A 13185-nucleotide genomic window follows, 5' to 3' on the forward strand; every position below is an offset into this window, starting at 1 on the left:
CTGCCCCCATGTAAAAAATACCCCCACACCTATGATCCCCTCCCCATGTCAAAAACTCCCTCCCCATGTCCAGGACCCCCCCCCCAAGTCAATCACCCTCTTCCTCTGCCCCCCATGTCAAAAAATACCCCCACACCTCTATGATCCCCTCCCCCATGTCCAGGACCCCCCCACCCCAGTCCATCACCCTCTGCCTCCGTCCACAATCCCACCCCCAACTTGGCCCAAGTTTCTGGGTGGGTTGTTCTGAGAGCCCCCCACCCCCCGCCCCCCAGGCCCGGCCAGCTCCTCGGCCCCCTCCCCCGCTCGCTCCCAGTGGCTCCTTCCCCGTCTCGCTCCATCCCCTCGCTGCAGCCAGCCCCGCCGCTCCGGAGCGCCAGCCAGCGCGGGTGCGAGCGAGCCCGGAGCGAGCCAGCCGGAGGGGCCCCTTGCGCCGGAGCCGTGGAAATGGTTTGGCGGCGGCGCTGAAGCCGGGCAGGGCGCGGAGAAGGCGAGAGACCCCCCCCACCCCCCGCCCGCCGGACCCCCCGATTCCCCCCCCTGCCCCCCAGCGCCCGGGCCAAAGGCAGGAGCATGCGGAATCTGCGGCTCTTTCTGCTCTGGGTTGTGATTCTGGCTGACACTCAGTGCCAAGGTAAGGGGGGGGCTCCGCGCCCCCCACCTCTTTTGTGTCCGCGCGGGGGGTTGGGGGGGGAGCGAGTTTGCAAGTTGTTCGTGGGAGGATGGGCGAGGGCAGAAGGAGCGGGGGCAGGGGGCGATAGGGAAAGATTCCCCCCCAACCCCACTAACCCCCCCCACACCCCACTAAACCCCCCCCCAATTCCTTCTGCAAACGCAGCTAGCGGGGCCTGATCCTGGTGTAACTTGAGTGGCTTCGCTGGAATGGCTCCTGATTGTTTCCCCCCCACACTCCCGGGGCGGGGGGGGAGGTCGGTAGCTCCCCCCCCCCCCCCGCCCCGCTTCTTTCATGGGAAATCGAGGGGGAATTGCATCTTGGATCCAAAGCTGGGGGGAAGGGGGAGCCGCTTCCAGTCCTGCCCCCCCCCCCGGTATAACCCTGGTGGGTAGCCTTGTTTTGCTGCTGCCCTTTATTTATGTATTTGTGTTGCCCAGAGAAAAGTTTGTGGCAAAAAGAACAGGGGGGGGGGGGGCGCCCGGAAGGCTGAAGGGGGGAAAGTGAAGGAAGAAAGGGAGGAATGGCAGAAAGGAGAAGTCGCGCGGATGCCAAGGAAGGGGGAGGAGAGAGCGGGACAGGGGAATGTGGGGGGAAGGGCAGGGGAGAGGCTGGCGATTTCAAGTTATAAAGGGGGTGGCGCGGGGGGGGGGGGGTCCGAGCCCTGTTTGTGCAAGTTCTGCGGGGTGCAGGGAGGGCGCTGCTTCCCCGGGAATCCCCCCCGCACACGCTGGGGAGCGGCGACCAGGCCGAACCGCTGGCTGGGGCACAGCTGGGGCTCTCCTGCTGGAAGGAGCATTCCAGGGAAGGGAGAGCTCGTGTCTGGGGAGTTGGCCTTAAATCCTGCTCCTTGCCCACTTGGGGGGAGCCAGCGGTGGTTTGCGGGGGCTGGGGGGGGACTAGCCGGATTGGAGCCCCGCGTGGCCCCCTCCCCGATCCGGATGGGGACCCTTCCTGGGCTGCCTTGTGCTGATGTCGCAGCAAAGGGGAAAAGGGGGAGTTGGTGTCTTGTCTGTGACTCCAAGCGAGATGCCGGCGGGATCTCTCCCCAGGAGCAGGGTTGTGTGTGGGGCAGAGGGGCTGGGGGGCTGGGGGTGAGGTAGTGGCGGAAAGGGAAAGATTCCCTAGGCTAAAGGAGCAACTCCGCCTCCTTCTGCAGATGTCTCAGCTCCCCCAGGAATGCCTGAGCCTGGAGATTTCTGGCTGATAAGGCTGCTGGGGGTTGTTTATCTAGCTGGTCGCAGGGACCTGTAGAGCTAGAAGATTCAGGCCTGGTCCTTCCTTGCAGACAGTGGAGGGGCCCTGGGCTCCCACTGGAAAGTAAGAAATCCAAGCCCTGCCAGGGTGGGTGGGGGGCGGCGGGCCCTGGACCATGTCCCCTGTTCTGATCTTGCCCAGAAGGCATTATTGCTGTTTGTCGAGTGGTCCCACCCAGCGGGCCGGTTGTGCCAGGCGCTGCACAGAGGCAGGAGAGATGGTCCCTGCCCGAAGCGCTCACAGCCCGAATAGAGCAAGACCCTTAGGCCCATTTACAGAGGGAGCAAACTGAGGCCTAGAGAGACTTGCCCAAGGGCCAGAAGGCAGGCAGTGACTGAGCTCTGCTTTCCCCAAGTTCCAGGCTAGTCGCTTAAAGGCAAAGCTGGCCAGGCTGCCTCCTTCCTTGCTGCTGGCTGCTTGGCGGGCCCATGGGGCAAATGAGTTGGCTGGTTCTGAGGGTCTGTGTTGCGGGTACACCACCTCTTCTTGGGGTGAAATAGCCTTCACCGAAGGGGGCATGGGAACCTGAACTCCAGTGCGGGGCTGGGGGGGTTCCCCCCACCAGGGGACGGAGTGCCTGGAGGGGCCAGTTTGCAAAGGACCCTTGCCCTGCCAGCATCCCTGTGCTCTGGATACTGAGTCCTCCAATGCTTGCAGGTCCCTACTGCTACAGCTTTCATTTAAAGGGGGGGGGGGGTTGTGGGGGAGCGTTGCTAAGACGCTGGGAAGAAAATGAGACAAACAGGGGTTTAAAGGGGGAAAAAAGCCTCTTACACTGAAAGATCGAGGGGGGGGAGGGCAGGGCAGGATAAATACATCTCATCCTCCACCCCTCCTTGCAAGACTCCGAGAACCACCATGGGTCTTTACTTAAATCGAAGGAACAAAAGCTACAGTTCCCCCGCCCCCCAAACTGTGACATGTGGATTTAATTGGAGGGAAGGTGGTGTTGGGGTGGGGGCAGGTGTTTGCAGGAGAGAGAGAGAGTGAGCAGAAATATTTCCCTTTCTATAAATCTAACTCTTGGAAACTAGCGTGAGGGGGGCAAATGGGCTGAATCTGATTTACTCCTGCAGAGGATTTGATCCAGAGGGTGGCTTAAATCCTTGCTTGGGGAAGAATCCCCCTCCGGGAGGTGAACGGCTAAGCAGGGCTGGTGATTTAGGAAGCAGGATTCTGGGAAAGAGGAGGCTTGGGGATCTGTTTTGATTCCCTTTCGAATAAACACTCCTCTGCCCCCCCATTACCATTTTTCCCTTTGTTCCCCACTGCTCTGCATGACACCAGGGGAGCACCTGTGTTATTTTTCCAGGGTTTGTGGGGTGTGCATGGGGATTCTTGTAAGTTTCTTTCTCTTGCCCACTCCCTCCTCCTTCGGAAGCTGTTTGGATGGGTTGGTCTGGGGCAGGAGGGGTTTTCCTTCAGGGTTGTTATCAGGGAGAAACGGAGCAGGGATTGGGGGTTGAAGAGTGGTTGGGAAAACTGTGATCCCCCTCCCCGAAGGAGATATATATAAATGAGCTTGATAGATGGAGAAAGGGGGTGGGGGGAAACATGTTGGAGTATTGGGGCAGGCAGGAGGGGGGGATCTGTGCCATTCATGTGGTTTGAGCTCACACAGACACACAAAGATGTTGAATGGGTTTCATCATTCTTCATTTCTCACTAAATAATTTTCTGTATCTTATCTAAATGAAACCCATTATTCTTCCCCCCATTTCAATCACTCGCTGTGATTGTGCCTCAAATTGAAATATTTATTCATTTTCCGGGTGATTCTTTATCCCTTTCTCTCTGTGTGGGATTTTCCCCCCCCCCCTCTTTCCCTTCCTTTCAGGGAAGAGCAGCAAAATTGCAACAGCAAAAACTACAGCTAATCAGGAGAAGTGTGTGCTTCGGGAGGTGGGGGGTGTCAACCCGTGGGGGGTGGGAAGTGGCTAGGGTACTGTTTTGTAAGGAGGGGGTTTATGGGGAGGTAGAGGGTGGGAGTGTTCTTCATACTGCCTGGAAATATCGGGGGGGGGGGAATGTGCTTCCCAAATCCCTCCCCCTAACAGAAACACACACATAAAATGCTTTGATCCTGCACCTCAGAAGGCAGCTAGACAGAAGGAAGAGGGAGTCCTGACACCGGATGGCTCGCTCCATGCAACGGGGTGAGCTATAGTAAACTGGTCACAGATCCCTTGTCATGTGTCGCCACTCAGGCACTTCACATCTTGCACCCCAGTGTGTGTGTGTGGGGGGGAGTCAGGACTCCTGGGTTCTATCCCCAGCTCTGGGAAGGGAGTGGTCTAGTGGGTAGTGCAGGGTGGTCTAGGTGTCAGGACTCCTGGGTCCCTTTTCTGCTTTGCTATGTGTCTGTCTGGCCTGCTTTCCTTGCATTTGTCGGGCGGCCTCCCCCTGTTTCTGGGCCATCTGTGAAACGGTGATAAACCCACCTCAGAGCGGCTGTGAGGTCTTAGTCAAGGTTTGTGATCCCCTGCCAGAGACACCTGAGAAGGGAAAGGTTACAAAGAGGTCACACTCCCCTTCAGCGTAGCGTTTGCCTTCTCCTCCAGCCCCAATGAACAGACGTATTCCTGTGCCTTTAATCCCCATCCCATCCTTCATGACCCCAGACCTGGCTTCCCATAGCGAGGACCAGGGAGCCATCACTGGCCTCAATTAGGACAGAATCACTAGGACTGGAACATACCAGGATAGATCCTTGGCCACCGAGAGTGAGTGAGTGAGTGAGTGAGTGAGTGAGTGAGTGAGTGAGTGAGTGAGTGAGTGAAAGAAAGAAAGAAAGAAAGAAAGAAAGAAAGAAAGAAAGAAAGAAAGAAAGAAAGAAAGAAAGAAAGAAAGGTGAATAAATTCTATTTATCTCGTTATTTATTCAGCTAACTCTTTTAATCAGCTAGTGAATACATTACAGGTGAATAATATTTTCAATATTCAGTCCGTATAGATAGATAGATAGACAGACGGGGTGTATGGAGATAGAGGGGTGTATAGAGGGATAGATAGGTAGATAGATAGATTAGATACACATGTGTGGGGGTGGATGGCTGGATGGTTAGAAGTGGGGTATCTATGGGGTAGTGTGTATTGCGATGGATGGAGGGGGATGGTTGACTGGCTGGCTGGATAAATGGAGGGGTGTTCCTAGGAATGGATAGTTAAAGGGGTATATATGGGGGTGGATCAGATATTACAGTGCTGAGGGCAATATAAGAATCTATATATATTGGTAGATAGAGGGGCATTTATGGGGATGGATGGACAGAGGGGTGGGGGTAAGGATGGATGGATGGATGGATGGATGGATGGATGGATGGATGGACGGACGGACAGGGGGTGGGGGTGCAGATGGATGGATGAATGGATGGACAGAGGGGTGTGGGTGCGTATGGAGGATGGATGGACATAGGGTGGGGGTGAGGCTGGACGGACAGACAGTGGGGCAGATGTGCGGATAGATCATCTCCCCCCCGGAGAAGCAGCCAAGGAGCTGGCAGGACTTGCTTTCCAGACCTGTGCAGACTCCATGCCTGCAGAGAGCTTGGGCAGGTCTCGGTCTCAGCCCCCCGTGTGCATGGCTGCTGCATTGCCGGCTCCCTTCCCCCCATGCCGGACGCCCCCGGTGAGCGGCAGGTAAATATTGTGAGCGATGCACGGGCAGTAATAGTGGTTTGACTGCAGATTGATGAATGCTGTGTAAAAACTCGGCACCCAGCAGCCCCCCTCACTCACTCACGCATGCCGGCTGCTGCCTGCTCTGTGCCACTTCTCTGCCAGCCGCCCTGGCCCCCAGGGGCCTCACAAAGCCCGGCCTGCTGGCCCGACGGGGCAGCTGGGGGGAGCAGCCAGCATCGCAGCTCGGCCAAGGCATCGGGAGGTCAGGGGGGTTTATAGGGCAAACTCTGTGCTGGGGCAAGTGGCTTCCCTTACCCAGGGTGGGAGCCAGCACAGGGTTGAGGGGGGAGAGCCCCACCCCACCCCGACGGTCGAAGTCTTTAGGGACTGGAGGAATACAATGCGGCAGCGGGGTCGGGGGGGAACAGGTGGCTAACCATTGCTGTCACCTCACTAGGTCGCTGACTCCGTGCGTGTCTGTCTCTCTGCTCTCTCTCTCCATAGTCCCGTCGTCCCAGCCTGCTCTCAGCCTGCTGGCCGTGTGAGGGTTAAAGGGGCATTGTGTCATGCTCAGTGTCGATTTCCTGGTGCTGCGGGGAGAGCGATGCCCCACAGCCCAGCCCCTCTCCCTGGGGTGGCCCACTTATGGGGCACACGGGCTGCAAACGTTCCCATCTCTCCATCTCCTGGCGGCATGGCAGGGGCTGGCTGGGCTGCTCCCTGGCCCCCCTGTCACCAGGACATCGCTATTCAGCTCCACGACCCCGCATCACTCTGCCCAACGCAGCAGAGGAAGAGGGTGAAGGGTTTGATCCCCTTGTCTTGTCCTCTGTGCGAGCGGCAACAGGGCTGGTTTATAGCTTCCTGCTGTCCTGTCCAGCCCCAATAACCTGAACTGATCCACGGCAGGGGACTCCAGCTCTGTTCTGCTGGCTGGTCTGGAATTTAACCCCCGTGTCTCTGATTTCCACCCCGCAGCAGCCTCTTCTCCTCCCCCTCTGCGGCTGACCCTGTCTCCCCCCACCCCGGCACAAATGTGACATGCCACCCTGCTGGAACCACGGGCCGTCTGCCTTTCCAGATCAATTCCATCAGCTGCAGGCACGCGGCTAGGCAGTCCTAGCCTCTGAGAGCAGCAGGAGGGAAACGGGGGGGACTGCAGGAGGGCTGGGTTCCCTGGGGAGGATCTGCCGGCCCCGATTCACCGGGGTCTGTCTTCACAAGACGAGAGCCCTGTATTTACTGCGGCTATTCCCATGCAGCGCGGGCACGCTGGTCCGATTTATACAGCTGCAGCACCCCCGCAAGTGAAACCGGGGTCGGGGGGGGAGGGAGGGCTGTGTTACCAGCCCCTACCTGCCTTGAAGCACTTACAGCCCAGGGAGGGGAGGTGACTTGCCCCGGGTCACCCAGCAGATCAGTGGCATAGCTGGGAATAGACCCAGGTTTTCTGGGACCCAGATGAGCACCTGTCCACTAGGCTATGCTGCCTTGTGCAGAGGTGGCAAAGCCCAGATCCCCAGACCCTTGTGAGGGGGACGGTAGGGGCAGTCGGGGCATGCGCGTTGGGGGTCACATGGAAGTGGCTGGGAAAGGGGAAGTCCCTCCAGAAACCAGGCGCAAGCCGGACTCCAGGCAGGCCCCAGACAGGCTGGGCAGTGGCAGAGCAAAGCCGGGTTAGTGGAGCCTGGGGGAGATGAAAGGCAGGGCTGGCCAGACAAGCACTTCTGTGAGGATCCCTCTGCTTGGGGAAGTGAGCGATGGGACCTAGCTTCATCCGCCCTGCTCCGTTTCAGCAGCTCAGGCCCGTGTCTCACTACAAATACAAACTGTCCCTGGGTTCAATGGGCCCATCCATGATAATATCAGTGCCTTGGACCAGGGGATCTTCCAGCACACCACAGCTGATCAATCCTCACCTCCAGCCACGTAGGGCAGGGGTTGGTACGATCAGCTGCATTTTCCAGGTGAGGAAAGTGAGGCATGCAGTCGGGGAGTGATTTGCTCCAGGTCACGCGGCAGGCCAGTGGCAGAAATGGAAATGGAATAGCTCCCAGGCCCTTGCTCCAATTACTAAACCCCCGGCTACTTCCAGAGCTGGGGATGGAACTCAGGCATCCTGGCCACTCAGGCTCATTCTTAAACCTCTAGACAACACTGCCTTCGCCACAGAGAGAGCTCAGTGGAGTGGCTGGTCCCTGAGAACCAATTGCTAGCGCCCACCAAAAGGGCAGTAGGAAAAGAGAGACCCTGCAATCTGGGTCCAAACCCTAGAGCTCTCTAGGCAAGTCTTAACGGGGTTCCCCCTTCTTGGATTCAGCTCCAAACCTCCCCAGAGCTGGAGGGCATCCTGATCCAGCTCTGGGACAGCCCTCCTCCCAGGAGAGCAGCCCCCGCCGTCCGGGACTGGCTGTGCTCAGAGGTTTAAGGGCTGGGGTGCAAGGTGGAGCCAGCAAGATGTGCTGATGCATTGTGTGTGTGTGGGGGGGGGAGACAACAAGGGAGCTCAGCTGCGTTTCCCTATCACTAACGCGCCTTTGAACCAGCCACCCACTCACTGCCCCCCAGGGATCTACGCCGCCCCTTTCATTCCGCCGCCTGGCGAGAGGGTTATTTATTTTGATTGCACCTGACACCTGTCAGCACACAGCTCAGCACAAACAGCCCGGTGGGGCTGGCTCCACGGCTCCCCCCACCCCCACCTTGAGGGGCTTTTTGTGCCGTAACCTCATCATCTGCGGCTGGGTGCAGGGAGAACCACGCAAAACTCCGGCGACCCATCACCCTGGGCGGTGGGGCTCCGACGGTAGCTCTGCTGAGCCTGACGCTGGGCGCTGCCTGTCGCACACTCCACCGGGCTGCTCAATCCAGCTGGGCCCAGCACCCTGGTTGCAAGTGACTCTTGGGTAGGAAAGCCAGCAGTCGTTGGTAACAAAATCCACTTGCAACAGAGACAATTCTCCCCCACTCCCGGGAGGGCAGGCTTAGAGCCCTCAGCCTCAGACTCCAAAAACACAGGGCTTGCCCATTTGAGTTAAGGATGCGCTCCCTCAGCTAGCAGTGGTAGCAGGCCTCTTATCCTCTCTGTGGGTAGCCACTAGAGGGCCACCTCCAAGCAGACCCCGCTGCCTGCTGCCATCCTCTCCCCACACCCCCTAGAGCTGTGCTCCGTTCGGCTCCCTTTGCGTTCCAACAAGCCGAGTGAAAAATCCCAACCTCCCTCAAGCAAAACTGGGCTGAAAGGGGCAAGATTCCCCCTGCTCTGGGACTGAAAACACCCGACCGTGGAACCTCCGAGGTCCACAGGGTTTCCACCCTGAAGCTGTTGCCTGCCCCCCTGCTGGCAACACCCCAGTCCCCAGCTCTCTCCCTATGGGCTGCTTCCCTCCCCCGCCACCCCAAGCTCCAGGGCTTCTATAGGGTTTGCAGATCCTGCTGCAGATCTTTGGTCAGGACTCCCTGGGGTCAGCCCTGCTCCTGCTGCAAAGCAGAGCAAGTACATGGCGTTAGCTCCCTGCCCAGTTCCTCAGGACAGTGGGGCCTTCAGCCCGACAGCTCTCGGCCAGCCCCAAACCTTGGGCTACCGCGCTGGCCCTCTGAACAAGCCAAGTCCAGTTAATGGGCTCTTTGGATTCCAACAAACACAGCCTAGCCTGATCCTCTTGCACAATCGTATGCAGCAGGGAAACGCTGCCCCCCCCAGCACACTAGGGTTTTGCACCATCTTTGCACTGGTGCAAATGAGCAATGTTGCACCATTCCAGCCAATGCAGATTATGCCATTGATTTCAATGGGAGCAGGGTTGAACCCTAAAACAGCTTAGTCTAGGTAGGAGACAGTGTGATTTAGTGGATAGGGCCTCTAAATTGGGAGTCTAGAGACCTGTTTGCAGCTCTACCACTGACTTCCTGGGTGACCTTGGGCAAGTCACTTCCCCCCACCCCGTGCCCAGTTTCCCCATCTGTAACCTGGGATACTAACGCATGCCTTACTGTGTGAAATGCTGTGAAGCTGGTGAGTGCTTGCTCCTCCACAGGCATTAAGCACACATTGTGTTATTTATTGTGTTATTTATCTAGAGATGAATCTATCTAATGTTCGGAGTGCTGTGACCCCTGCTCCAAACAGCGTCTTGCAACTCTACCTGTCTGATCCATCCACAGTCCACTGCTGCTCACTCTGCAGAGCGACTCAGGGATGAAAGGAAACCCTTTTCTGTCAGGGCATGTGCATGCGCAAAGTGCAGTGAACTTGTGGAACTCCCTGCAGTAGGAAAAGTGGCAACCAAGCTTAGAGACAGGCAACAGCCCAGATGTTGCCAAGTATGGGACAGGAGTGCTGATGACCCAGAAAAGGTTCCTGTCAGTGAGAGACTCTTGGGAATCGTCTCTGCCAGGGAAGCGGTGGGATCCCTGTCGTTCAGGGCACTTCGAACACGTAGCTGGAGGTTATAGCATATGGAAGGATCCTTCTTCAGCTAGGGGAGACTGGACCCATCAGGGCCTTTTCTTCTCTGATTGGACACACTGGTTCCCATGCCCCCTTACACCAGTATGGCAGGAAAGGGCCATTAAAGTGGGTGGAACTAATATATTTTAGCCTGCCAGAGCTGCATGAAGGGGCCTTAGTGTGACTGAGAATCAGGCCCTCAGGCAGTTCCAATAGCGAGGAGGCAATTAAAAGGGTCCTCCACCCTCATGTGTCAAGGCACAAGTTGATTGTTCACCCTCCACCATTCTTGCATGGCTGTGAAATCGCTGCTGCGCTCCACACCAGAGGTGGCTGCATTTCAATGGTGGGAGAGCGATCCACAAGCAGCATTGCTTCGTGCTTTTAAATAGCAGCTGTGCTCAACCCCAGAGGTAGCTGTCTTTCAGGCTGGGTGATTGATCCCTGGACAGCGTTGCTTTGTGCTGTTAAACAGCTGATGCATCTTACCAGAGAGGTGGCTGCCTTTCAGTGGTGGGAGAAGCGATCCCAGCATGCAGTGCATACTTTGCAAAGCACACTGGGGTCGTGAGATTGCCCTCACTCCAGGGCTTCTGCTGCCATAGGACACAGGAGGCCGGACACCAGGTTCAATGGCCCCCTTCTGCTGCAGCGAGCCTTTCGCTGGGGAACGGACTGGTGGCTCGGAAGTGGCAGGCGGGAACGGGGGGACTCGGAGCAGCAAGGATGGCTCCGTGCTGACCCTGTTCTGGAAGGGAGGATTAGAGCTAATGGACAGCGTGTCACCGTGGCTATGTGGGGGCTGACCCAGCAAATTCCGTCCCCTGCCTTGAGTCAGAGATTTCTTGCTCTCCTGCCCATTTTAATATCCCAGGGAGCCTCCCTTCCTACCCAGATCCCCAGCACTCAGCCCTCCCCAGCCCCTGCATTCAAAGCCATTGAGGAAATTGGGACCCTGAGTGAGACCCACAGGGGCACACTGGGATTAAAGGGCTTCAATCCCGGGGTGGCGGGGGAGGGGGGGTTGGAGCCAGCCAGCTCTCCAGGGTGAGGCCACTGTAGTTCCTGGCAGCAAGGGTGAGCTCGGGGGCTCCAGCCTTCGCTCGCTCCCCTGGCCCAGTGCTCTTGCTCGCTCGCTTCCCTGGCAGGGTTCTGTCACTCGACCTCATGTTCCCCCAGTCCTCCTCCCTTGCGCTCGCCTCCCTGGGCTGGGGCGTGCCTTTGCCTGGGCTTGCCCTCTAGCTTGCGCTCCTAGGCTATCGCTCCAGCCCATTGGCTTGCTTGGGGCGTCCAGTGGGTGGCTTTGCAGCTTCTCCTGCAGGGCTATGGTCTCCTCCTACAATTCCTTTTGGCTGAGGGGTCAGGGAAAGAAACAAAGTCACCTTGGAGACTGAGTTTCATCAGTAGAAAGGGGACCAGTTGTGATGAAGTGTGTGTTTGTGTGTGTTGTGCGTGCGCCACCCTCTATGGGAAGGAATCAGAAATGTCCCCCTTTGTGTCATAAGCCCTATAGTGCTACCAGCTAGGGGAGAGTCCCCGCTAGCTCCGGTGCTAGACTTCTTATCAGCATAGACTTGCTGATACCATTGCGGGGGAGTCCTGGCTAAGCAAAGGTGGGAATTGCTAGGACAGCCCGCCAGGCAAAGAGCTCCAACCTCCTAAGAGACCCAGAGTCCTTGCCCCGATTCTGCAGTGAACGCAGGGGGTGATTGGCATTATAGCAGGCCTGAGCCCTGGAGCCATTTGCGAGGGGAGCTCAGAACAAAGGCTGGCCCCTTAGGAGTTCCAGGGGCCTTGGCCCTGTGGAACGTCTCTCTCTGGAGGGGACAGGGCTGGGCTGTGTGGTGAATACAAAGGTGATGCTTTGCTGAGGCTGCTGGATGCAGACCGCCCCTGTGATCCTCTCTGGCTCTAGCTCCCAGCCTGCAGTGCCTGTTGTCACCTAAATCCTGCCCTAGCTGGATAATGGGTGTCAGCAGAGGAGCCCGGATTCCTGGGTTCTGGCGCATCTCCCTTGTTCTGGAGGCTGAATTCCAACACGGAGGAGGGGGATGCAGCGAACAGAGAGCAGTGGAGTTAGCAGCTTTGGGGTCCCTTCCCTGTTCCCTCCAAATCAAGCCCCCTGTTGCTGCCCGGTTGTCCCAGCTTATTCCCTGGGTTGCACCCAGGGAGATCAAGATTGTCGTGCAGCAAAAAGTCACCGCCGGCTCAATGCACCGTGCAGCCCGGCGGGGAAGCAGCTAGCAAGCCGGGGGCATCAGCAGGCCTGCCGTGCAAGGCACGGGGGCGGTGGGAAGCGGTGGTGGGGGAGTAGAAGCGCTGAGCCCAGAGGCCCCTGTCAGGCTGTGGGCGGCGCTAGCAGGTTCCCCCCCAGGCCAAGGCCTGGGGAAACGTGACTTTCCCAGAGTAGAAATCCATGTAGCATCACATATCGTTATCCCCGGGCACATCAAGGGAGGGAGCGCGGGCGAACGATGAGGTCAGGGCAGAGCAACACGCGGCGTGGGCGTGGCCGATCAGCCGGGTGTGAGGAGGTGCCCTGGGAGCTAGCAGCTCGCAATCCACTTCTCCACTTCCCCAGCTTGCGGTGAGATTCCCCAGGCTCCCCCTGCCCCCTTCCTACCCCCCGCACATACAGCTGTGCCACCCAGCGCAGGAACAGGCAGAAAGCCGGCGGGGTGGATGCCGTTAAATATTAATAATGCTTTGCCCTTCTCTGGCGCCTGCCAGCCGGGGAGATCAAAGCCCTTTGCAACCATTAGCGAATTTACCCAGAAGCTGGGTAAATATTTACAGATGGGGAAACTGAGGCCCAGGGAGGGTGGAAGTGTCTTGCCCAAGGTCACCCAGTGACTCAGTGGCAGAGCCCGGGAACCGTCCTCTGGCGCCCCGCGCTGTAACCACGAGCCCACATTCCCACCTGGAGCTGGCAGTAAACCCCAGGAGCAGAGCTGTCTGGGAAACGCTTTTCCATCACATAAAAATGCTGCAGGTTTTGAAGAATTTCCCGGGACCTTTTGGAATCATTCCTGAAAAGCCGGAGGGAGAAAAAGACCCACCATTGGGCAGCCAAGAGCCTGGCAGTTGGACGCTCACATGAGATGGGTGGGACCCAGGTTCAAGTCCTGCTCTTCCTGATTCAGAGGATGGACTGGAACCCAGGTGTCCTGTGTCCCACATGGGT

General features: G+C 57.9%; 1 protein-coding gene across 1 annotated transcript in view; it reads left to right on the forward strand.

Moving 5' to 3' along the window:
• The first annotated feature begins 353 nt into the window (after positions 1-353).
• The window catches only part of KIRREL1 (kirre like nephrin family adhesion molecule 1), an 83954-nt gene continuing 71122 nt past the window's right edge, over positions 354-13185 (forward strand). Inside the window, exon 1 of the mRNA XM_073322703.2 lies at positions 354-634. Within this exon, the coding sequence (XP_073178804.2) occupies positions 574-634 (61 nt within the window). The 5' untranslated portion in view covers positions 354-573. The remainder of the gene's footprint in view (positions 635-13185) is intronic.

The sequence above is a fragment of the Lepidochelys kempii genome, chromosome 24, assembly GCF_965140285.1.
Source record: "Lepidochelys kempii isolate rLepKem1 chromosome 24, rLepKem1.hap1, whole genome shotgun sequence".
NCBI classification, from domain to species: Eukaryota; Metazoa; Chordata; order Testudines; family Cheloniidae; genus Lepidochelys; species Lepidochelys kempii.